The 26,631-nt window shown below is 35.9% G+C and overlaps 2 protein-coding genes across 7 annotated transcripts; both read left to right on the forward strand.

Annotated features, from left to right (window-relative positions):
* The first annotated feature begins 2,734 nt into the window (after positions 1-2,734).
* On the forward strand, positions 2,735-6,104 carry LOC141599096 (uncharacterized). 3 transcript variants are annotated; one of them, XM_074418997.1, is made up of 3 exons: positions 2,735-2,896; positions 3,696-4,066; positions 5,452-6,104. In XM_074418997.1, the coding sequence occupies exons 2-3, from the start codon at positions 3,893-3,895 to the stop codon at positions 5,644-5,646; spliced, it is 369 nt and encodes a 122-aa protein (XP_074275098.1). In that variant the 5' UTR covers positions 2,735-2,896; positions 3,696-3,892; the 3' UTR covers positions 5,647-6,104. The 3 variants fall into 3 exon arrangements, with proteins under 3 accessions (XP_074275098.1, XP_074275097.1, XP_074275099.1); XM_074418996.1 differs by having other exon boundaries at positions 3,699-4,066; XM_074418998.1 differs by having other exon boundaries at positions 3,716-4,066.
* A 728-nt stretch (positions 6,105-6,832) lies between these two features.
* On the forward strand, positions 6,833-25,162 carry LOC141599099 (nuclear pore complex protein NUP160). 4 transcript variants are annotated; one of them, XM_074419001.1, is made up of 27 exons: positions 6,833-7,179; positions 8,277-8,409; positions 8,542-8,806; positions 8,888-8,948; positions 10,781-10,929; positions 12,113-12,198; positions 12,432-12,536; positions 12,707-12,804; positions 13,746-13,866; positions 15,923-16,105; positions 16,271-16,463; positions 16,577-17,136; positions 17,493-17,655; positions 18,383-18,660; positions 18,752-18,939; positions 19,060-19,136; positions 19,224-19,570; positions 19,988-20,056; positions 20,153-20,468; positions 20,829-20,957; positions 21,394-21,502; positions 21,602-21,673; positions 21,809-21,929; positions 22,976-23,083; positions 23,204-23,341; positions 24,220-24,393; positions 24,620-25,162. In XM_074419001.1, the coding sequence occupies exons 1-27, from the start codon at positions 7,022-7,024 to the stop codon at positions 24,662-24,664; spliced, it is 4,446 nt and encodes a 1,481-aa protein (XP_074275102.1). In that variant the 5' UTR covers positions 6,833-7,021; the 3' UTR covers positions 24,665-25,162. The 4 variants fall into 4 exon arrangements, with proteins under 4 accessions (XP_074275102.1, XP_074275104.1, XP_074275100.1 ...); XM_074419003.1 differs by having other exon boundaries at positions 20,832-20,957; XM_074418999.1 differs by having other exon boundaries at positions 6,835-7,179; positions 8,539-8,806.
* Positions 25,163-26,631: the final 1,469 nt, after the last annotated feature.

A 26,631-nucleotide genomic window follows, 5' to 3' on the forward strand; every position in this document is an offset into this window, starting at 1 on the left:
AACTTTTTTTTAAAGGTGGTGTTTGGAAAAAAAAAATTTTAAAGGCTGTGTTTGACAAAAAAACCCTAATTATTATTAGTAGTTTGAGATGAGCAAAACTAATTACACATTTCTCGGAATCACGCAATAAATAGAGATTTATGCATATACGATTCTAAACATAGGTTCTTCAAATTTGATCATTCATCAAAAATTATAATCAAAACAATAATAGTATACTTCATACGAAATATTAGCCTTTCCTAATTCAGGAGAAAATAAAATATAAACAAATCATTCAAAAAAAATATTTATCCAAAAAATATTGTGAGTTACAGAATAGTAAATTTGATGGAAAACAAAAAAATGATTTAAAGGCTTGAAAGCATTGGAATTGAAACAATGAATTGGAGAATAAGAATCGGTTTCTAACTAATTATTATTTATGCATATTATAACATATGATAAGATCAAATTGACATGTGCATCGTACTTTAATAATTTGGCTAAGCAATTTGATTTTTAACCTGTTTGACAAAGTAAAAATAGAACATAAGTGTTACAAAGCAGATTAAAGTGTAGGAAAGAGTGAAGGACAATAATGCAATAACATGTCAACAACTTATTAAAGATTTTTGCTACCATTCGATATTTCTAATACACCATTGCAGAAAAAGAAAAACTGACAAAAATGAAAGAGTCATCCAAACCAAGAAAAAAAAATCTGTAAAGAAGATCCATAGCCATTATTTCGAATCTCGTGCATTGTTATTGATATGTGAGTATGTCATCCTCCTATAATATTAATACAAACACACACACAAAAATAACTAATAAATTCTAATTAATTCAAAACATAATAAAAATAAAAAGTGAAACAATTAATTTAGTTCTCATTGTATAGTTTACCTATCAATTTTTTTTAATAAAGTTGAAAATTCATTCTCTTGCAATATTAATATAAACACAAAAAAGTAACTAATAAGATTCTAATTAATTCAAAACATAATAAAAATAAAAAACGAAATAATTAATTTAGTTCTTTAGCTATACCTTACCTACCAATTTTTTGAATAAAGTTGGAAATTCATTCTCCTGCAATATTAATACAAACACAAAAAATAATAACAAATTAATACAAAACATAAGAAAAATAAAAAACGAAACAATTAGTTTACTTTTCTATGTATACTTTAGGTGCTATTTTTTTGAATAAAGTTGAAAATTATGGTGAATATAATAGTTATATATATGAAAAATTCTATTACAAATTCTCTCAAAATTTTATGAATGAAAGAAAAATAAAAAAATATGGTACATAAATACGAAGTATATATAGTAATGATGAAAGGAAAGTTAAAAGGTCATTTCATTAAATAAATGAAATAATGGTTAAATAAATAAGGTAAATAAATAAAAAAAAATATGAGAGGAGATCAATGGTTTACAATTTTTTTTTTTTTTTTTTGTGTGTTTATACCTTATTTTAAATTTTTTTACCTTATATTTTTTAATTTTCTTAAATTGGTAATCCATATCACTTTTTTTACCATGTCACATTAAAAGTTGCTACGTCACAATTAAACTTGCAATGTCACATTTTTTAAGTTAGCCTTTTAATAAGATTTTATAGATAGAAACTATTATAGGTTTTATAGCTATTATACAACCATAAATTCCAATATTTTAATTTTATTTTGTGGTATTATTTAATTAGATAATTGATTGCCGAGAAACTCAAGAGGTGAATTAAATAGGAAAAAATGTCAATGAAAATTATGGGTGTTAACTGTTAAGTAATATAAAGAGTTTTAATCAATTTATTAACATATTATATTATAAAAATTAATTAAATAGGAAAAAAGTTTAATTAATTTGGTGGGTGTTAAGTATTATGAAGAGTTTTAATCAATTTATTTCCATGTTTAATTAAAAAAAATGAATTAAATAGGAAAAAATGTTAATAAAAATGGTGGGTGGTAAGTAATATAAAGGGTTTTAATTAATTTATTTACATGTTTTATTACAAAAATTTCAATTTTAATTATAAATTATAAATTTTATTAACATGTTTTATCACAAAAATTTCAATTAAAATGTCAATATTAACTATAAATTATGAAATTTTGATTTAAATTTCTAAGGTTTACATAAATTTGGGAAAACAATATATTTAATATACAAAAATCATTTAAGAATATACATAATATCTTTTAATATTATAGATAAGTGAACTAAATTAATTTATAGATAAATGAATTAAATTAATGTCATGTAATAATAAATTAATGCCGGTTAACGAAATGAGCGGAAAAAGGGGGATTGTCGTTGTCAGTAGGAACATTGATGATAAGAGACGGGGTAATTGGGTGTGTGTGTGGCATTTGGGTTATGACGTGAGCTTCAAATGTCTGCGTGACTTTTTTTATCCTATGTGGCATTGTCTACGTGGACTTAATTGGACATTTTAGGGTAGCCTTTTAATAGTATTTATAGATTTATATAAAATTGGTTTGTAAGTAATTTTTTAATTTAATATATTACATTAATTTTTTTTCGATTTTTGTAAGATTTTTAATTCCTCAATGACCAAACAGCTCCAAATAGTCGAGTTGGATTTCACCCTTAAAAATTAAAATGACGGATTATTTCTGATTCAGGTCATTCGGGTTGTGGGTCAAAATTTATAGGTCTTTGAAATTGAAAAATTGTGGGTCAAAATCAAGTTTTGACAGATTTACGTCAGCCCACTAATCTAAACCTGTTAATTTTATGTCGGTTTGTGTTGAGTTTTCCGGTCGTCCTTATTGTTTGCTGACTCTTACGTTTAGATCAGTCTGAATAACTATTCCAGGCTGCTCATCTCACATCCTTCGGCCACTACCACCAACGTCATTCCGCTGCGCGACTTTTAAAGGTCGGTCTCGCTATCTTCTATCAGTTTAAACTAGTATTTTCTTACGATTGAACTTGGGTTATTACCGAAGCGGTTTTAGATGATGATTCATGTTAGTAGGCCCTAAATTATTTTGAGACCTTCGTCCCAATGGTTTGTTCCTTTGATTAAAATACCCCTCATAAAAAAAATTAAAAAGTAAATAAATGATTGAGATGAAAATTTAAAAAGTAATAAATGATTGAGACAGAGGGAGTATATGATTCGGGGATTCGAGTATGCGAGATAATTGATGTTTTATGATTCACTAAGCTTGATTGTATAATTGCATTGATATGGTTATGGTGAGTTTGTATTGTCTTGGCTCGAAACCCAAATGTGAAAATAGGTTTTCGTTTGCTTATCTCTGGTGGTGTATCAATTACAGTTATTTGCTACATTTTGATAGTGTTTGATGATACTCCTTTCATCCCGTTCATTTGTTTACCTTTTGTATTCTTTGTGAGAGGTAACGGAGAGAGTAAGATAATTGTTTGATTTTTATCATGCCATAGGATTTCGAGAAAAAGGATTACGCATCTGATGTATTACTTCAGACCCTTTTAGTTATTGAGCATACATGCATTTTTTCTGAGCATACTTCAATTTATATGTATAGTTTTTGAGTAATATTGTATATTTTTAGTTTAATGTTTAAGCTGAACATGCTCAAAAACCTTATACTAAAACTCATAATATTTAAAGCAAAACTCAAAAACTTTATAATAGAACTCAGAAAGTACACAATCAGTACATCTGATGTAGTTATATTGCCCTTTAGCAGCTCCTTTTTCATTGAAGGTTCAAGGCTGAGACGTGTCAGGGCGCCACTGTAGTTGCAGTTGCAGTTGCAGTTGCAGTTGCAGTTGCAGTTGCAGTTGCAGTTGCAGTTGCAGTTGCAGTTGCAGTTGCTGACTCGAGGAGACGAGACGATAGGAGAAGAAAATAGGGTTTAGAGAGCGTTAACAAAATCTGAGAATGGTGGTGAGGACAGTAATGAGAATGATGATATCAAAGAAACCAAAACCGAAAATGAAGGCAATTGAGCTGAATTATCAACCGGAGCAAACTCAGACTATCACTAGAGCTGTTTTCGATATTGTCAAGGAACACGGTCCCCTCACCCTCGCTCAAACCTGGGACCGAGTCCAGGTCTGTCTCTGAATTACACCATTTCTATTTTCTAAAACCCCTTGTGTATCACCATTTCGTAAAGCGGGTCAGTCTGTCTCTGTATGTTCACTTCCAACTCTATTACATTTGGACTTCCACAAAGTCGCGAACTTTCTGCTAAGCCCGTGGGTTTGAATTTGCGTCTGATTGTTGTTGTTCTTGTTCGGTTTGCAAGCACTAGTTTTGAGGATACTCCTTGTTCTGATTGGAGGATCTGCCCTATGCATTTTTTTTATACTATTATGTCAATCTTCTGCGGAAAATGAACTAAGTTCACTGTATGGCTATTTTAAGTTGTGAAATAGGTCCCTAAATATCTGACGTTTGATTGTGATCTTGAGCATCTTCTTCAAGCAAGGATATCATAACATGGTCACAACTCATAAGTATGCCTGTCGGGATGAAACAGTAGCCGTCATATTAATTGAAGTGTATATGTATTACTCTGTTAAGCTAATCCTAGGAAGAAGATTGCAATGGAGTAATTAGTGACTTTAGTGGTAACGGATAATTATTCAGAGTAGTGAAGGATCCCTCATACCAATTCATTACCTTCATTACCATTGGGATACATTCCACTAAAACTTTTTAAGTACAAAATCGATCATCATCCACTAATCCATTGACATACTATCTGTTGTCTAACGGACTGTGAGAGTGGCAACGATACAAAAATAGCATTACTGGAGTCACACCAATATATGGCTATTGTTTTCCAATAAGCCATGGTTTTTGCTGAAATTACGTTGCATATTATATCTCTTGATGAGATTTTTGCTGGTGGGTGTGGCTTGTTCATATGCGTGCAAGGGTGCATGACTTCTCTTGTTTCTCTTAGGTAGGCAAATGTTACTCATCCGTTAAATCTTGAGATTCTTGTGTTCATTTTGTGTTTTCTGTATTACTATCATGTCCGTGTTAACTTCCACATTGTGAGTAGATAGTAGATTCACGGTAAAGACATTACCCCTTTATTTCTATGGTATTCATATAAATATCCTCACGATTAGCTTCTTACCTATGTGTGACTTCTAGTTGAATGCGATTGATCTTTGCAAATTGCTTCAGGTTGATAACAAGAATTGCGTAAAAGTTACTTAAGTTATAGGAGGTTATTGCCTATTATGCGGAATTAGACTTAAAAGTTGTTGGGATCTTAATAGTTGAGTCTTCATCAAATACTTAGTGCCTCAACCCTTCGAAACTCTGTTCAAAGCGTGGGTGTAGTTTTAATGAAAACGCTGGATGATGATTTATCATGTTATGTTTTCTTACTACAATATCTCGTGTTTGTGGTCTTTTTTGAAGAACTATGTTTATGTAGAACTTCCTTTGATATCGACTTTCCTGATATTTTCTTATAGGAGGTTGGCTTGAAGCAACTCACTAGCAAAACTCAAATGAAAACTGTAATGAGGTGGATGAAGGAGAGACAGAAACTCAGACTGATTTGCAACCATGTCGGGTCTCAAAAGCAATTTCTGTATACGACGTGGTTCACAAAGGCAAAAATGAGCCAAGAACAACCCACAAATCGTACTTCAGACAAGTATGAATGACAAATTCACTGCTGAGTACTTTCTGGTCCTGTAATGTGCCTACGGACATTGATTGACAGATTACATCCTGCAACAAATCACGACTTTATGTACATATCTCTATACTTTGGGGGACGTTTAGGCGTGAGCTCATGGCTGTTGCACTTTCAGCCTACCGACTCCTAAGGCAGTTTGTTCGACAAATTGGCATAACCTGGCGCACCTGCTGAAGTATAGGGGTTACACATAAGCTCAGTACGAATGCGGTTGACTGGTTGTCCAAGATGCTCATTATCACTGCTATAGAGTGACTCTGAAAAGATTCATACATTTACGAATGTATTTTCCCTTGAGGATCCAACTTTTTCTATATTCTGTATGAAATGTCGTATTGCTACAGTTATTTTTTTTCTTTGTAAATTATCAAAATGGCTTCATGTCGAAACAAATTATCACAAATTAGTTCACATAAGTTCTTTATTCTTTTTTCAACTTTGGTTTAAAACCGCTAAATTGCTCAGCAGCTTTGGTCTAATGTAATGATTCGTAAATACAAGAAATTCGTGCAAAATAATAACTTGGAGCAAAGTCGATACATCATTCAGCAACTTTGAAGCCGTTGAATCATTCATTGGACTTTTTGTTACCTGTAAATTTTACAAGTTTTTGAGGATTTTATCTTGGAGAAAAGTAGCTCAATGTGAAAACCATGTGAAAAAAAAAAGAGAAAAATATGGCTGCTTAATTAGTTAACAACTTACGATTTTACTTCAAAACCGATTAATTTTTTTTTTTAAAATTTAATTCAAAGCACTCTTTTATTTATTTATAGGCCATATGCATTTCTTAAATGTACACAATTTGAGTACTGGAGTTGATTTTAGTCGATTGAATATTTTTATAACGACAAAAAAAACATACGGTGTATAAAAATTAAACATAGAGGGTATTATGTACAGAAACATAAAATACTGGGTACCATGTGCAAAGTGACAAAGTTTATGGGTATCACTTGAATTTTCCGAAGATTCATTAATCATTACTCCATTGTATAAATTCAATTCATTTAAATGTTGTTGAACCAATTTCAAACTCGAGTCCAAAAGAACGGGACCTAAATGAGGCAAGTGCTCCATAGTTTGATGGGCTTGGACCGGTAAAGTGAATACCTTATACTCCCTTTGACCCTTTACACACTATTAGGAAGGAAATGCTGCGTTGCCCATTGTTATCTTTCTCTTCTCCGCTCTTATTTCTACTCTCTTACACTCCCTCCGGCGACCGGCGTTCCTTCAAACTCTCCAATCCTAACCTACTTTCCTTCGTTTTATCCTAACCTAACTTTCCTTTGAGCAACGCCGCTTCGGCCCGTGACTCCGTGACCGTGTGAGCAGCAATGGAAGTGCCCTTTTTCGGGTTCGATTCCGTAAAATGGGTCGAAGCCGCTGTTCCTGATACCGCCATCTCCGCTTCCGCACCGCCTTCCGTTGCTCCTCTTGCTGACGACTGCGCTTCCTGCTCTGTTATTGGCACCCCTCCTACCTATCTTATTTGGTACCTTCTCGTCCCTTTATACTAGTCGCTTTAGCTTAGTTGTTAAGACGGAGGTATCCCCGTTCCCAATGTAGTCCCTCTTCGTTTACCTTTGATTAAAATACTCTTAGTTGTTAAGACGGAGGTATTCCCAACTCCCCATTCCCTATGTACTCCCTCTTCCGTCCCAATTATTTGTTTATCTTTGATTAAAATACTCTTAGTTGTTAAGACGGAGGTATCCCCAACTCCCCATTCCCTATGTACTCCCTCTTCCGTCCCAATTATTTGTTTACCTTTGATTAAAATACTCTTAGTTGTTAAGACGGAGGTATCCCCAATCTCTATGTAGTCCCAATTATTTGTTTAGCTTTGATTAAAATACGGTATACCGCTCACATAGAATTTAAAAGCAACGTAAACAAATGATTGGGACGGGAAGGGCAGGGTATTTTAATCAGAAGTAAACAAATGATTGGGACAAATCGAGTGTTGTTCTAGCCTTGTTCCTGCTTTCATTCCACAAAGGTAGCCAATTATTTGTTTGCTTTTGATTAAAATACGGTATACCCTTGCATGGAATTAAAAAAAACGTAAACAAATGATTGGGACGGGTAGGGTATTGGCCTTGTGCCTTTCACTGCATAAAGCTAGCCTTGTAGGTATGGTTAGCCTATAACTTTTCGCCGTTTTCTCAGGACTTTGTAAGGTTTGTAAAAATTTGATTTACCAACGTGAGCTAATTCAGTTAAACGAGTATTTGAAGGAGATAAGAAAGTTATTGGTTATACGATAGACAATTAGGCGAGGGATAGAATATAAGTAGCTACATTCGCTACTGTAATTGCATGGTTCAATGAGTATTTGAAGCTAAAATTTGTGGCAACAAACGCTTTTGGCCGTTTGTCACAAATTTGTTGTTATCAAGGATTTCGTCAAACCAAATGAGCACTTGAATTAACGGCAATAACATGAACTATGTGGTTTACTAATTACTACGAGCAAGTTAATAGTAGTACTATAAGTGTGGAATTGACAACAAGTAAATAACTTAGATACTTTGATTTGCGTCACTCAATGTCTATTTGGGGTTCTGACTAGTGGCATATTTTTACTAGGCGTATTTGTAAGAGGCTCCCTCATGCTATTGAAATATTGGAGCTTAATGCTGATAAAGAATTGCCGAAGGTTGGATTGCGCGTCGTCTTTCCGGAGGCATTATCTCCTTTTGCCTGTATTTGCAAAAATGAGGTTTATCTTGTTCCCTCTAACGTTTATGTTTAGTCTTCTCCAATTGTTTTTTTGTGAATATTGTAAATATTGAGTAAGCCATGAGGACCCCATGGAGAATATTTCTGACTTGATTAACTTGCATTGAAGCAGATAGGTGCTGGTTACGGCAGTGTTTATCTTCTGTATGTTTTGTCTGTGTCTGGTGTGGCGTACCTTCTAAGCCTCAAAGACATCTCAACGTATGCTTCTTCCTTTGTTTTCTCATCCAACGACTTTCGGCACATCAGCACAAATGTCTCTCCTGACTGTTCACCTATAACTTCTGCCACTGCAACGGCTGGCTGTCTTATTGTGGGGAGAGATGATGGGTCAGTCAGTTGTTTCCGATTGGGTGCCATTGATGAAAATGCTCAAGGTAGAGGCTTTTATAATTCTACTGCAAGTTGTTTGTGGTGTTGTTAGACTGCCATTTATTGATACTGCTTTCAATTTTTAGGTTTCATGTATGAGCTGCGAGATGATGCAGCTTTAAGTCGCTTATGGGGTCTCATGTCGAGGTACTTCTACATCTTCATCTTACAAATATCTTGTATAATCACAAAATAAAGTATGTGTATTACTTATCAAAACAATCTTGTTACAAAACACGTTTATGTAAAAAAATGAAAAGCTTTTTATTATATGAAGAATATAATATGTACCCTGACTTCAGTAGGATGTGCTGATGTACACGACAATGCCCTAGAATTAACATGAATATAATATGTACCTTGTTTGAAGCAACTTCGAAGCAGCATATAGAGGCTTCAGTGCTTGTAATTGTATGTGTTGGACACTTCTTAAAAAGACTCTGGTGCCTTCTCAAAATAGGCTCTAAATTGAACTGTATTTATAGTTTTTTTAATAATGCATCATTATTAGTACAATTTTTATTATAATTTTTATCTATACATCTTCTTTGAAGGGAAAATGTTTAATAAACGCTTTTATGTTGTCAAGTATAGAGCTGCAAGGTCAGACTGGGTTTTAAAGGTTTAAAATCTTGTGTGGCCGGTAGACACATGACTATGCAATATCTCAGATACTATATACTATGTGCTTCTTGTATTTCCTGATCTCTTCTGATTTTGGACTTCTTTGACGTTCTCTTCAATATTACAGCCTGTGTTATGATTTAGAAATAGTGCAAAATGCAAACAAATTTTATTTTCGAAAAATTAGGCTTCTGGGTTGAGGTGGGTGAAAAGACAATGACAAAAGTAACAGAATTGCAAAGACTAAGTGACATAAAATTCTTTCCTATTTCTAACTTGGATACTTTTAGGAGTGAACACCTTGAGTTGATGGTCACAGTAGTTCAGTAGCAGTTTTATAGGTGTTGAAAGTGGAGTTAGTTATTGGTGAAATGCTTGCAGAAGAATTTCAAAGTGATTTGCAAACATTATGGCTTTTATCTGTCCAGTCTCCAGTGGTTTCTCTCTATAGAACTGAAACAGTTTAATCAAATCAAATTTAAGTTCCAAAATACAACTGTAGAGAACTTTAGAACAACGTATTGATAGGATCAGTATGATCATATGGTCATTTATGACCAAGTGATTTATATTCGTATCTTCATTAATCTATTTTTTCACGTGTTGTGAGCTTAGTATTTGAAAGAGACGGGGTTAATAAGCGTGTCTGACAAGAGGCACTTTTTTCGGAAACAAATTTGTATTTTTCATGATAAACATTCATGCAACAACACCCTTTTGGTTTTTTATAGAAAGTTTATTTGTGAAGAAGGCATAATGGAGCAAAGAGGAGGGTAGAATAATATAACTTGTAGAAAAATATGGATTTTGCTACATAGTTGTAGATAGATTCTTTTAATGGGCACAGATAGATTATTCCACCTATCATAGTGCTGCACCTTGGTGGGACCCTTCCCTGGACCCTTGCCTTGCAGGGACGCAATCGTGCACAGGCTGCCTTTTATCATAGTGCTGCACCTTCCTATATTCCTTTTGCGCCTTGGGCGAGCCTTCCTAGTTGCAGTATGCTGGTATTGCACCGTAAGGCATTTTGTCTGGCACCTTTTGTTCCTTGTGTCTAAGCATGTGTTTTTATTCTAAGATTATTACTAGCTGTTGTCCAAATGCATCGACAGATTTTGAGGTTATACTTTCCCGTTAAAACTTAGATATTGACATTGTTAGGCCTTATGAGTCAGCTTCACTGATGACCAATTGATTTATTTGGGCTTGTACTGATTGTATACATGTCTGAATCACTTGTTACCTTTTAAGGCGCAGTTTTCAGATGATTTTCTGCATAATTTCTTTTTTATTGATCTCTGCTTTTCTCGATCAAGACTGATGTATTGTCCTTTGCTGATTTATGGTTACAGGAGCAGGTTAGCTGGGAGTGTAAAGGATTTAATGATATCCGACATTTCTGGTAGAGAGTTTGTGTTTGTACTTCATTCCGATGGAAACCTACGAGTTTGGGATCTTCAACGTCGTGGCAAGATTTTTAGTCAATCTTTAAGTGACCCAGGTATCCTGAATTCATTACTTTTACATTACCAGACAAGTTCGGAAGCTTGTTTTCCTAGTCGTTCCTCTGCATAAGGAAAATTGATTATGCTTCTTGTAATTGTTAGTTTTCGAAATGATGTTTCACATGCATTCTCTTATCAAAGGCCATTAGTGAATCTGTTGCACTTTTCTGTACATCGACTATGGATACACATTTTGCATGGGACATGAAGATTTTACTGTCCTCATGGTTTCAAGATGCTAAGATATAGGTTAATCCATGAATCGAGGACCGTTGGTTCTGATGAGGTAGTTGAAAAGAGTTGTGTAAATGACCATAATTTTCCTTGTGGGCATCATCCCGATGGTTTTGTTTTTAGATGGGCGTCACCTCTATGTATCATTTTGTACATAGGTGTCACACCCTTGGTGTCCCGTAACTAATGTTATAATCTTACATTTAAAAAAACTAGCAAGGGAATCAATAAATTCTAAGTGTGAGTCTCCAACCTGAAATTGTTTGAGGTAATGAAAGATAAATAATTGGAAGGTTAACAAGGACTATTGGCCATCCAAAAAATGGACGTTTGTGGACTTAGTAACCAGTTTATCACACTTCTGCCCTTCTATTGTAAACATAGAAACATTCTGATTTTAGAAGTCAAGGAAAGACGATCTCTGGCCTCTATTAACCATGAAGCATTTGACTCCAGATATTGTACACTCAAGACCTCAAGTTTTGTATGATGTTTTTTTTCCTTTAAATGTTACATCGACTCTTTCTTTTAGTTCTGGATGTCGGTGTGGACATGAGGCTCTTACCAACATCACATGCCAGCAAAAGAATATGGTGCAGAGAAGCATTCATTTCATTGCACCATTTAGAGATTACGTGTCAGACCCTTGGTTCTTACTTGCACTAAGATACTTTTTATTTTCTGATTACCATTTTCTTTAACTCTGTAATTCTTGTGGATTGTTGGAGCAACCAACGTAATGAGCTGGTAACTTTTGAGCTTCTCAAATGTGAGTATCTGTTATCCTAATGCTAGGACTCACTGTATTCATTCTCCAGGCATTAGGATTTCACTAATAATTTTATTTGCATGTGTTCAGTGATGGTGAAATTTTGGTATGTAATTTGAATATCTGTTCTAGCTGTAATGTCATGGAATGCTATCTTAGTGTGTTTATCTTTCCAGGAACTACTCCATCTCGATTGTGGGTTGGTCTAGTCAATGTCAACTCATGTACCATTCCCTTGGCAATCTTGCACAAGCAAAGCTCGGTATGTTTGTTGTCAAAGTACTGCATTGTTGATTTTTTGTTCAGCGAAATTTCCAACAGACAAGTCATTATGTCTATAAGAAATCAGCAATAAGCTGTAGTTTGTGATTATATCCAAGTGTACATTTGGATTGGTAATTGTCTGTTGTAATTTTATCATCAGTGGCGACTCTTTGATTCGTCATATCTTTACCTATTGGCTTACAATTAACTGTTAGCTGCTTCAAATTGAAGGAAGCCAACATGCAAGGAGTCCGTATCTACCGACTAACTTTCCCGCCAGGGCAGACGCACAGTTTGTCTATTGTGTCTTCAGGGGAGAACATCCCCTTGTGTGAGGTAAGGATGTGCCCTTTCTTGAGGATTTTCAAGCATCCTAGTTGTGATATCTTTCTGCTACTGTGATAACGGCTATACCTCTATTCCTTTCTGCTACTGAGATCTTTTCTTAATTTGTAAAAGGGATTGTTGTATACTTGTATAAAGCAAAAGTAATTTTTTCTGCTTAGGGAAAGCTGCTTGATGTAAAGTTTTCATCAAAGAACTTATGGGTTCTGAAGGAAGACAGACTGCTAGAGTGGAACTTGAATTTTCCGAATATTAACTGGTAAGTATATGCAAATTTTTGGTCCATCAAGATATTGGAGATTTTTCATAATAAGCTGTTGTGGAACTTCCATGTCCTCAAGATTTTAAAAGCTAGCTTCATTTTTTTTACCTCCCATTTTTCCTCAATTACTATCCATCTCTGTGTCAATGTATGAACAATAACCTGCAGGCTGCAATAAAATTTGGTGGTAATATTTTAATTGTTTTGGAGAACTAAGTTTTTGATTTGATTATGTTGACAAATAACGCTCTGTCGCTCTTCATAACATTTTAGCTTCTGTTCCCATCACATCTGGCGCATTTATTTGATGATAGGATTGTTGGTCTATTGTTTGATTAACATTTTAAGCTTCTGTTTCCTTAATATCTGACACAACCTTACCCTTAGAGACTGTTTTCGAGTAATCCATAATGAAAATTATGTTGGCAATCCTCAAACAACCGCTATTTTGCAATTAAAGGAAGTGCCATTACTTTAGCAAACCATTTTGCTTTATTCCATCATGAATGATGATCTAGAAACAAGGAAAAAGTCTGGGGGTTCATCGGATATGGACATTTCTCATCACCTGGTTCAACCTGCACATTATCTCCTTCTCTCCTTCAGGGACTAGTTCATTGAAGCCTTTCTCTCTTTATAGCAAAAATAGGTAATGGGGTGTTGGGGATCGGGTAACTGCGGTAACTAGAATTGGACTCAAAACATTATTAAAGGTATCAATTGTTTCCTGTGTCCGTGATAAAAACAACAGTTGTATTCTCTGAGTAGATATACTTCTTATTGTATTTTTTTTCTTTTTTTAAACTTAGTTCTCTGCTATAAAATAGATATAATGATGATGGAGCTTTAGATAGTTGTTAAGATCCTTTATTTGCAATTGCACCTGTGTTTATCTGCTTATATGCATAATATTGACTTCAACATATATGTTTTCTTAGGGAAGAAAGGAGATGTTACTCCATGCAGGAAGCCTTCATTGCGGAGCAATTGTTTCAGAGTTCTGAGAATGACCTAGATGATTTATACCAATCTACCTGTTCGATTTTTTCGTCATCAAAGGTATCACAATCTTTTCGGATAAAAAAATAAAAGAGAGGACGACAATGTCTGCATCTTGTATATGGGTGTCCTTTTACAGTGTCACCTCTATGATATCTTTTTGTACATGGGTGCCCCCCCCCCCCCCCTCCCTCCTTTTCTCCTTGGTGTCCCATAATTTATAAAATTCTCTCTTATATAAAAAAAGGCAAGACTTGGTGAGTCATTTAGAGAGAGGAGTGAAGTGAGAGGAAAAAGAACAAACAACTAAGTACAGCTCACTTCCAACATCCCATATTCTTTTTCTTTCAAAGAATAAAAAGTTCAGTTTGCCTGTATGTAGTTTTGGCTTTATTTTTTTATTTTTTTTGAGCATGGGAAAGAGAAAATCAGATGTGATGAGCTGCGGATTCCTGGTTGGATCGGTTGATCTGATTTTCAAAACGCTGTGTTGTTGAAGTCTAACTTTGAGTTCGTTTTCAACATTCAATATATATATTGTGGCAATGAGGATCAATAAGCAATCATATATTCATATTCAGGGATGTTTATGACTTTTCTCTTCAAGTCACTAAGTCATCACAATTCTAAACTTGTGACCTTTGTTTACAAAATGAGCTTAAAATATTGTGGCATTCTTTTAAGATAATTTGAGAGTATAATTATCTAAATCTAAACTCGTCTCTTCTTATTTTTGTACATTAGATTACCCACGATAGGTTGAGGCCATAATTATCCATCTCTCATTTTGTATATTATGGGCGTCACATTTAGGATGTCTCTTTGTATATGGGTGTCATGTTTAGGGTGTTTTTTTTTTTTTTTTTTTTTTTTTTTTTTTTTGTATATGGGCGTCTCCCTTATGAGTTATGACGTCTTTTTTTAGATGGACATCACTTCTATGATAGCTTTTTGTACATCGTTTCCCGCTTGGTGTCCCTGAATTAATATTAAAAAAAAATTGTGGCATTCCTTTTCTTCATTCTATCTGAGTTCACGGGCTTCCCCTTTATAGTCTGATACTCTGATGTGATTGGTGATCATATGGGAAGGGTAATTTAAAAAGAAAACTTGTTGGTTGTTATTTATGCCACAACAAATAAGAACGCCTCTATAGCTGCGATGCTGTTATTCCAATTCATAATGATTGCCACAACTCACTCGATTCCTTGTTTCGTATGAATCATACACTACTTTGACATTGTCATCTGTCAAACGATGAGACAGCCAAGCTGTTTCTTTCTTCTTTTGTTCGTGTGTGCTGACACTAATTGTCAATACTGATTTTGCCACTACATTAGTGTACAATTTACTTTGATTGGTATTAAACTCCTGCTAATTGCATGCTAGATAACCATTTTGGCTGGATTCTTAGTGTTTCTTCAGCGTGATTTCATGCCTGATCTGGCAATAATAAAACAAAGTTACGGGAAATTCTACGACGTAGTGAATCACTAAGAGTTTAGACAAGTGGACCAGTGCCTCTATTTTGTTGGGTGATATAGGATGCATCATTCTCCACTCTTTTTTGGTCTATTTTGTACCATCTATTTCTAAGAATTTCTTAATAAGCAGTCAGAAATGTTGAGAGAGAGATTTCCTTTGGTCACTCAGGTAAAGCTAAGAGCATGACCTTTGAGTTAAGAGCTTGTTGGTCCACCTGCAAATGATTTAGGTCTTGGCTTTAGAAGAGCACTGGTGTTTGAAAACATTTTCTTGCTGACTAAGTGGCTTTGGCAGTTTCCTCTAATTCCCTTAACTTTTAGGTCACTCGGCTAAAATGTATTAGCTTTACTACTTTAAGAGGAATTGTCTGGAAAAGTCTTTTAGGTGCTTATGGTTGTGGAGATTAAGTGGATGTGCCAGATTACTATGATAACTTAAGAGTTTAATCTTCTCGCTTTCTTTATGTATATGGGGTCACTCCCTTGGTATCCTCTAAACAATATCCTCTGAAAGAAAACAAGTACTTGGAAGTTTTTTCGAAGTTTGGATTACTAAAGAAAGTTGGTCCTGCTTCAATATCTTGCGATTTTGATACGTTACTGAAGCAAATGTATACTATCTTTGTCTGCAGGCACAAATTATTGGATTTCTTTCATCTATTGTGCTGCGCAGGCTTTTGCGTTCAGGAGTTTATAATGGCGGTGTCTTGCGTTTGACCTTCCAAGATTATGATAGGCGGTGGTCTGATAACGAGTTTAAGGCTTTGACTGTTGATGAGTTAAAGAGGGAAATCCTTCTTCTTATTGAACATCAGGTACGTGAATGACTCTCTACGTTCCCATTCCTATTTTTTGTTATTGAAATCACAATAATGTCGGGAAGGGAAAGAAACAGAACACTGAAATTAACTAATCCTGTTCTTTCAACCTAAAACCTAGTAAGTGATGATCAAGCTGCCTAACGTACTTTTTCTTACAAGGCTGTCAGTGGAAGTCCATTTTCAGCTTTTAAGTGCTGGAAAGAATTTTTATCTCGCTACTTTGATCGGTGGCGCAAGAGCAATGTGCCGTTCAGCTTGCTTACTGATCCAGCTTGTGGAGTTGTTGGATTAATTAGAACGAATGCTGTCTCTCTCTTTCGCTCACTCGAGGACGTTGAGCTGCTTATGTATGGTTGGTTTCCATCTCCTAGAACTTTTAATTGCCGCCAAGTTTGTTGTATCGATCTCTAAAACATGACAATAACATTTTACATAATGTGTTTCTTTGGCTTGGCACTTTTGAAGAGTGTAAAGATTTTGAGGAGTTGGGCATGGATTTATCAAGTGATGACTTAGAGCATGAGATTTTGTATGAAGTGCTTTGCTGTACAAGACATTTAAGCAGACAATTGGGGCCAGCAATTTCACCCATTCTTTATGAATCAGTTGTTGGCGTATCAATGATATCTCCTGAGGATATAGTACCTCGGTTGCTGAAGACCGTAGAGTCTGGATATGATGCATCACTCGCAGCACTCGATGTTTCAGAGCTAGGAGCTGATTTTGTCTGGAAGAAGGAGCTTTCAGATCACAAACGTTTCAGGAAATTCTCTATAGATACTCTAATTTCCATCCATGGTTTATGCAAGAAAGGCAATGGATGGGCCAAAGTTCTCGGGGTTATAGAGAGTTATTTGAATCGTTTAGTACTTCGAAAACCCACAGAGAAGTTAGATTCTGAAGTTGTATTCAGTGCTAACCTATCCATTATGGTTCAAGCCACATCTCAAGTTGCTGATACAATGTTTAAGTCTGCTTTTGATGTGCTACTCTTCCTGAACTACATTATAGACATCAGTGGCCAGGTACATGAAGCTACCTATGAGTCTTTAGTTTTATCCCTTTCTTCTTTTGAACCCATACACTTGTTTGTCATGATGCATCGTATAATTTCCCTTTTTTTGTTACTTGTTTTATGTTATATGGATCCTACAAATTTTCCTTGGGTGTATGGAGAAAATATTTGCGGGTTAGACTTAGATTCTCCTTCCATCCCAGTAGGTTGATTTTCGAAATATGTGGGCCAATTTGAAATATGTAAAAATCGTCTGGGAATGGTAGGAGTTACATATTTGTCCTATTCCCTCTTGGGGGAGAGAGGGGTAACAGAAAACTTAGATTCTACTTTTGACGAGTGATGCATCTGCCTTCCCTGTTACAGGTTCATATGTTACCTGATGATAAGTCTAAAATCCAGCTTGAACTCATTCCAATGATTCAAGAAATAATTGCCGAGTGGCTGATTATTCATTTTCTGGCTACCCTACCATCAGAATCTCTCTCAGCAGAAGATTTCAGTGCTCAGTTGTCGTCTCTGACCATTGGTATGTGTAGGTTTTCTCTGTTTGTCCTGCAATGATAAATCGTGGATATTATGTTATGATTAATATGTGTGGCCCTGATGCAACTAGAAGTTTACTTTGGCACCTCACACTCCTCATTCCCTCCCCATCTTTGTGTCTCTTAGTAGTCAATACTGATATTCAGAGGCAGGGGCGAAACTTCAAACCTCCAACTAACACCAAAAAAAAGGGCCTTGGGTCTTTTATTTTCCAGTCGTTATAAATTTTGTCTTATCCAAGAACAGTGAAACCTTAGTCTCAACCTAATTAGGGGCCACCAAACATTAACTGACGTACGAACTTTGTAGTAGAGTTACAAAGAGGAAAGGGAAGGGGAAAAATATAGGGCAACAGGAGGGAAAGGGGGAAACGTATTGGAACAAAAAATAAAACAAGCGCGTGTTTCTGTATGCAAGAGGGAGGGAAGGGTAGAGAGAGTGAGAGAGGTAAATATTACCTGAAAATATAAGCAGCGAGGCAAAACAAATATGTGACACGAATTCAAACCCCTCTTTCCATCAAATTTCCATCTATCCATTTTGAAAGCCTGATTTTGCTCAATCCCAAGTAGGTGTGTGTTAACTCTGTTTCCGCCATGTTTTGTGTTTCTTGGAATAAGTTGGAAGCCAACGTCTCAGTCTTTTAGACATCTTTGATTAATTGTGTCATTATATGTTGTACTCAATCTGGCTTTTTTTCTACTGTACAGATAACAGTAACAGTAAAAGATCTTGGACTGAGAAGCTAGGTTCTGTTGACTTCACATTGGCTTTCATATTGCTCTTAGATGCTCAGGATTCCTCCAAAGACTGGAGAGGTCACTCCTTTTCTGGCCTTCCGAATCCAGGAAGCTGCATTAATTTAACAAGGCATTTAAGCAGTTGGATTATTTGGGGAAGATCTGAGAAAATGTCGTCACATATTTTTGGCCACACAATCGAACTTGCTCAGAGCTTGCTCAAGCATCGACAGTATGATGCTGCTGAGGTTCATATATTTTTCTCGCCTTTCTTGATGGTGTAGCTTCATATATCGTCTGGAATCTCATACCGTTTTACCTTGATCTTTCTGTTGATAGAATTTGCTCATGGTTATGGATGCGCGTCTGAGGAACGAGAAGCTATGTGGAAGCATTCAAAGCAGCGGTGGTGAATGGTGCGTGCTTCAGCATTTACTAGGATGTTGTCTGCTTGCTCAGGTTCAAAGAGGATCACATGGACCTTCGAAGGAGAAAAAAGTTAGAGAAGCCATGCGATACTTCTTTAGGTATGTACTATGTAATATGGAATTGTATTTCATTATTATTGTGTGCATAAAAGTTAGAGAAGCCATGCGATACTTCTTGATTATTGTCGATGTATAATAAGAAGTTATTTCTTTTTTCAGGGCTTCGTCTGGTGAGGGGGCTGCTGGTGCTTTACAGAAATTACTTGCAGATGCTGGATTATCACATCTGAATAATTGTAAGTGACTAAGTACTACTGGAAATCTTGTTCATGGAGTTGTTTCTTTTCGAACACGTTGATTGTTGACATATTTCTTGAATACAGCTGGATCTGTATCCAGTGACGCCTGGAAGCTCTACTATTATCAATCGGTGATGCAGAAGTTTGAGCAATTTGGTATTAGTGATGCTGCTTGCCAATTTGCTCTTGCTGCTCTTGAGCATGTAGGTGATGCTGTTTTGCCTGACAGTGATGCCTCCAAGAACCTTTTCCCTGATGAATCAGCAATTTCCGTTAAAGGGAGACTCTGGGCAAATGTTTTTAAGTTTTCTTTGGATCTTGATCAATATTATGATGCATACTGTGCAATAGTTTCAAATCCTGATGATGATAGTAAATACATTTGCTTGAGGCGGTTCATAATTGTCCTTTATGAGCGTGGTGCCACAAAGGTAAACGCTCCAACTACTTTTGTTAAGTTATCTTCCCTCTTTCTCCTATTAAACTTTCTCATTGGCCTTTTATGGTAAAAAAATTTGAACTTTGACCTTAAGTATGTTTAAATTTGAAGAAACTTATTATTAATTCTAAAATATTTACATTATACATGATCCTCTCACAGAATATATTTTGCAACAGACTAGTACTCTAATATGTAAATAGAAAAAATAATGATCAAATTGTGTCTTGGAGATCACGAAATAGATCACGAAATGTCAAATGAGAATTTTAATCTATAAGTAATGATTGCCGGCTGTAGTATCTGTCGGTTTCACTGCAGAGGAATCCACAGTTGTTGACGTCAGCACTCTTCACATTTATAAAAGAGTCCCTGAAAGAAAAGCTAAATGCATATGTATTTATTGCAGATACTTTGCAACAGCCATCTTCCCTTCATTAGTTTAACGGATAAGGCTGAGCAAGAGCTAGTTTGGAAGGTAACAGGACATCGCACAGTGTCATTTATATGGTAGTTATTCATTTTGTATTTAGTCCTGATTTGTGAGTGCTCATGTTCTGATGTTTTTTTACAGGCGGCATTTGCTGACATTTCAGCAAAGCCTCATCCTTACAAATTACTATATGCCTTTGAGATGCATCAACAAAATTGGCGGAAGGCTGCAACCTACATATACTTGTATTCAGTTCAGCTGAAAAATGAAATGAACATGAGGGCTTCCCAGAACACATCACATACTCTTCAAGAAAGGCTGAATGGCATATCTGCTGCCATTAATTGTCTGCATCTTGTTCATCCCATGTATGCCTGGATCAGTTCTCATTTGATTGGAAATGACCGACCAAGTGCTTCTCATCCATCTAAAAGGGCTAAAACGAGGGAAGAACAATGTAATGGACAATTGGAATTCTCTTTTGTGACTTACAAGCCAGTTTTTCACGCCACAAAGTTGTGATTTCTGGCTTATTTTTTATTTTTTTGATGGCTTAAATCATCACTCTCGTTCACTCAAATGGCTGCTTTTATTTTCAATTTCAGTTTTCTACAAATCTGTTAATCCGTACCAGTCTCTGCCTCTTGTGACTTCTACTTTTTCTACCTACTTTTCTTCAAAAATGTTGTTTTTAACGTTTTCTTTATATAACAATAGGCAATTAGAGCAAGCCCTTTGAATCGGCGCATTTGTCATGAATCTTTTTAACATTGTAAGTGAAGGCAGAACACCAGACTGACTTTCTTTTTATGTGTAGCAGGTACAGGTGATAATGAGACTCAAAAGCAGGAATCGTATATTGGCATAGAGAAACTTGAAGATGAGTTTGTGATGACGTCTGCAGAATACATGCTTTGCTTGGCGAATGTTAAATGGATGCGTACAGGTAGTAGCCTGCTATTGCACTTTTAACATTTTACCAGATTGTGTACATACGAAAACCAACCTAATAGAGAGGCCGTTTCAGATTACCCCAAAGGAGCGTTGCTTCGTGAATGACTACGACTTCACACTAAAAGGAAACACAACCAATTTAACAAATAATTTTGCTTTATTTGTCATTATTCGAAACCAAAAAATAACAAGTATTTGGCTCCATTGGACATGAAAAACGAAGTAATAAATGCAAGTCATTATTAATTTTTTGTAAGTTTTACTTGGTACCCACAAGCCCCAATGTCTCTGGTTGAAATTTAGTCTTTGCTACCTTACTTGACCTAGAGAGATTCTTCCGGCGAATGTTCATCTTGGGATGTTGTCTCCTGTTTGAAGAACCTGTGGTCCTCTTGTAGAACACTCAATAGTTTTTTTTTCTGCCTCAGGAAACAGAAATTTGCAGGAAGACTTAGTGGACCACTTGATTGAGGCGAATTTGTATGATATGGCGTTTACAGTTGTTCTCAGGTTTTGGAAAGGTTCTCTATTGAAGAGGTTTGCATCTTCCCAGTAGAACTAATTAATTTTTTTTTTGTGTTTTTGGGGATTCATCTTGTCGTCTTCTCATTATTCTTGTCTTTTGTGCTACTATAGGGAACTGGAAAGAGTTTTCTCGTCCCTGGCCCTGAGATGTTGTCCTAATAGAGTTACTTCTCCTTTGCTCGGGTAGGAGACCTCTTCTTCTTATAACTTATTTTAGAGCACCAAATAAAAAGAAATGCAAATACGATTTTCAGCTTTTGCAGGTCTGTTCTTGTTTTAGTTCATGGTTAATTTTGCTCTCTTGTTGTTCCGTTGTAGATCACCTGGTCTTTTGTTAACATATACGCAAGATGAGACAATGACTGAACCACCATTTGATTTCGAATCTCAATCGCGACAACAAAGGATCAGTCAGTGGGAAGTCCTTGAGCAGAATCTTGTACGTACTTGTTCTATCTTTCTGTTGATTCTCTTGTTGTGATTTTAATGATACAGCTGTTGCTCTGTCCTGACAAAGCGAACTGACAAGGCCAGTTTTTAGCATTAATCTATATTGTCTTTCTTGTTTGCTTTATTTTTAATTGTACTCTCTCTGATTCACAAATACTTTCCGTATTCAATACATACAAGGATTTAAGCAGTAGTGGTAGAAATATCAATATTTCATTTTTTTGCACATCAAGGATAAGTGAAACTATATTCGTTCTCGAGGTGCAAAAAAGGAACACAAACTAGAAGTACGTGTAATTATACTCCTTTATGATTTTGAAAGTGGAAGGTATTTGTCAATCGGAAGGGCTAAAAGTAAAAGTAAATAGAGCACTTGCTAGTTGCTAGCGCCATTATTCTTTAAGTGGAATAAATAAGTCTCTTGATGTCTGTATATCTTTCGCTTTGTAGTTTCTTTACTATTCAGAGTGAGAAACTCTGTTTTTTATGTTAAATGAATTCTAGGTTACGTGTTACCTCTTGATGCATTGGGTATTATGATGGACTGCCAACGTTTACTGGCCTTTTTTCATGTAGTATAGCCTTCGTCATCTTTTTGTAAGTCAACTTTAAAAACGATTCATTAGTGCTTAAAAGGTTAAGCTGTATTGTATTTGAAAGTTGAAATTATCTTTGATAGAGAATGTCTTTTACAAGCTAGAGGAGTAACTTCTTTGTCGTCACTTTTCTTGTGTATTTTTAATAAAAGTTACTCCCTCTGTCTCCATCATTTCCTTAAATTTTCCTTATTTTGGTGTCAAACATTTCGTTATGTTTTTGGTTTTAGTAGGTAAAAGTTACTAATTCTTTATATGTGCAAGTTACTTTTTCACTTTCTGTATCCTACAAAGCAAACCTCTCTCATCTCTTTGATCTATGTGCCAAAACCCGGGCAGAGGGAGTAGGTTACTAGTTTACTGCTACTTCTAAGGTCCAAGTTTTTAAATAACTGCCTTATTGAGTTATTATGTCTGATGATCGAGTTTCTTTTTTTAGGAAAAATACAAAGGACTCCATGAAAGATTGCCTGCAGTGATTGCAGAAACGCTCCTGCGCTCTGATCCTCACATTGAACTGCCTCTTTGGCTAGTAGATATGTTTAAGGTAATTTACGCATCATTAATACTGACTGTTTTGAGGATGTTCAAGCGACAGTCTTGTTGCAAGCAGGTAATTTGTTTTCTTGAAGGTTCTGTGATCTTTTTTTTTATTGTTTTATTCAAGGGTCGTCAAAGACAACAAATAGGGATGTCCGGCCAAGAATCTGCTCCTGCCACGCTTTTTGGTTTGTATGTTGACTATGGACGTTTTCCAGAAGCAGCTGAGCTGCTAGTTGACTACATAGAGGCCTATGGATCAATGGTAAGTTGCAATCTCTGTTGGCATTATGTTTACTTCTTAACTATCTTGACTCGTAGTGCTGCCAAAGTTGCTCATGTGCATTTAAAAGTGTAACCTGTGGAGGTCATCTTTGCATCTCAGACATCTGCCAGTAATCCAGTATATCTTTGGTCCGTACATCATTAATGCTTTTATTTTCAGAAACCATATCAAATTTCCATAACCGTGATGAGGTCTTGTCTATTGTGAGCTATTGGAGTGTCAATTTATCCAGCTACCCATTTACCTGAGATGCCTTCTTGGCTGCTCATTGTCCTCATTAGTACTCTCATACGTCTGAAGAAGCACCCAAAGCTCTGATGGACGAGGTGGCCTTCTGCTACTTCCTGAAAAGAAAGGCTTCAAGGATTTTAGGAGTCATTTTAGTCAATTATATACAAAGTCGAAAGAACTTCTAATGATTGACACTTTGACCTCGTAAACAAATGGATAGAACAACTTGGTTGCTCATTTACAGTACACACTATACAAGCTCTTGTTTAAGACCGCCCTCACAACCGATTTAAATAAAACAAAAATAAAGGAGTCCTGTGAGACGTCTTAAGCTAAGACGGTCTTAACTAAGTCCGATAGGCAAAACTACTGATGTAGGAATCTGAGAGGCATAAATTTAAGTCTGATATAGGAGTATTTTTTTCTGCCTTTTAGATTTTTTCCCCGTTTTTGTTTGTACTGTTGCTTCAGAAAGAGACATGACCTCTACATTTTTTCATACTCTGTTTTTGAGCTATATTTTAGGCATGACAAATTTACAATCTTTCTTGTACTTGGTTAGAAAGTAATTGAATAGGTAGATATTCTTAATAATGTTGTTGAGAGTTCAATCTTTGTGACTACAGAGACCAGCGGATATTATTCACCGAAAAAGACCTTTTGCTACTTGGTTCCCATACACAGCCATTGAACGCTTGTGGTGCCATCTTGAAGAGTCAATACGTGTAGGTCACATGATTGAGCAATGTGAAAAGCTAAAGGCACTTCTGCACGGAGCTTTACGTAGTCATCTCATTCTGGTATCCTTTTCTTCCTCCACTTGGTGCTGACTAGTCCCCCATTACAAAAAATCACGTGTTAGTCTCGGTCTTACGTGTGAGGACCGATCCATTAACCTTATAATTAAATGTTGAATATATTAGGATTTGAGTTGGTCTCACACGTGAAACTGTGCTGTAAAAGATTCACTGATTCGGTTAATCTTATTGGCATGGGAAATCATCTTGGTTCTTTTGTTGATTACAGCTAAAAACAGACTCGGAGGATGCCATCTCTTCTGCCATTCATTGAGAAGAAATGATATAGCAATATGGCATCATCATATTCAAGCGAATCATTGCCAACCTAAATATGACTTCATAGTCCCAACTTGCTTATTAACCTTGGGTGTCGCTCTTCCCGTAATCAAACTATGATCTAGTCATCACTCATCAGGCCAATTACATGCCTCTTGTCCACCTTTAAGGAGAATGATCTCGAAGTTACTGGAATTATCAAAGAGACGAAAGAGCCTCAGCTAATAGAGTATCAATAGAAAGTCCTGCCTCTCGGTATAGAGAAGATGCTCCCTGCCATGTTCGGGACAGTTTATTAGAGGTTATTACGTGTAATTTACTCAGTTCCGGATTGTGCAATATTGTATTAGCAAGTCCGTAGTCATGGCCTTCAAAGCATGCTGTCCGTCCTTTCCTGGGATTAGAATTCTCAGTAGTGTTTGTAAATGGTTCTTTTCTGAGGGAATCTTTGTTTGCGGTGTAAATTTTGCTTGAAATGTCGGCTTGCATTCCAGTGATGGCTTGTTTCGTGTCCGTGTTTTTGCTCAATGATATTATTATTAGTCCCTAAAGCATTAGGGCTAACAACCTACTGATTGGAAGTCCAAAGGATGAGAAATTTATGACCTCCTGAAGGTATTCTGCGACGCAAATCACTTTGAAAAGGCTAGTAGCCTTATTTGAATTTCGATCCTTGGGTCGCTATGTATCTGTCGTGTGTTGTAGCCGGAAGAAGTCGTTACACTCTTTTTTTCCATGTTAGGAGTGAAGTCACTCGATTATGATCAACCACTTGAGCCAAACAGCTAAATACACCTGCTGAATTTATTTAAATATTTCGCAAGTTTGGAAAAAAAAAACAAATAATATAAACACATTTGAAAATTCACATGGTACCTTGAGATATTTAGAAAAAAAAAATACAAAGGCTATTGGACCGGCCCACGTGCCAGGCACGGCCCAAGAACGAAACTGGGCGTGTCAGGAGCGGGCTGCGGCGGGGGTTTGGGTGAGTGGGCTAGGCACGGCATGGCACGGCCAACCCAATATCCGTGCTTGGGCCCGGCCATTTTTTGGGGAAGGCACGATGGGCCGCCACGCGGGCCAGCCCAGCACGGCCCAATGCCATCTCTAGTTCTATGACTTTTATTTTTGAACCAAAATTTTTTGGCTGATCAGAAGTTATAACTCGTGCTTATGAGTTAAAAAATGGGTTTTTTGTCAAAAATTACCTTATATTTAGGGGTTTTTGTAAAATAACTACCTTCCTTTATTTATTTTTTATCAAATGCTACCTTTTATATTTTTGATTTGTATTTTTAGTACCTATTTTAACTTTCCGGCCAAAAATGTCAAATCTCAGGCATTGACTTAGTCCACACGTGAGAGCTTATGTGTTTGTTTTACATTTTTACCTTTTAACCGAAATCAACCCCTTTTCACTTTCACTCTTTCACTGCCTCCTCTTACTTTTACACTTCCCTCATCTTACCTCTCTCTCAACAAAACAAGTATAAACCTTTGTTAATCATTCATCAAGTCCTTGCATTTGTCTTGATCATCATCATCATCATCCATGTTCTCAGCTATTCGAGTTTACTTCTAGCATTTGACCGGTATTAATTTTTATGAAAAACCCTACTTTTAACAATAAGTAATTTGTATTTCTTCATCTCCTTTTTCAATAACTCCAAGTCTTTATAAGTGTCATTGTACTTTGATTCAAGTCTTCACAAATTCTCCTCAAAAGCTTTTCTATCTTGAAAAGAAGAAGGGAAAATGAAATAGGAGGGAGAAAAAGGAAAGTAAAAAAGAAGGGAAATAGGAGGTAGAAAAGCAGGGGAAGAACATAAACATAAGCTCTCATGTGGGAACTTAAATCAATGCCTGAGTATTGACTTTTTTTGTCCGGAAAGTTAGAATCTTATCTATATTAATACAAAAGACAATACTCAATCCTCAGCGCGCCACGTCATTAATGCA

Source organism: Silene latifolia, chromosome 9 (assembly GCF_048544455.1).
Source record: "Silene latifolia isolate original U9 population chromosome 9, ASM4854445v1, whole genome shotgun sequence".
In the NCBI taxonomy this organism is placed as follows: domain Eukaryota; kingdom Viridiplantae; phylum Streptophyta; class Magnoliopsida; order Caryophyllales; family Caryophyllaceae; genus Silene; species Silene latifolia.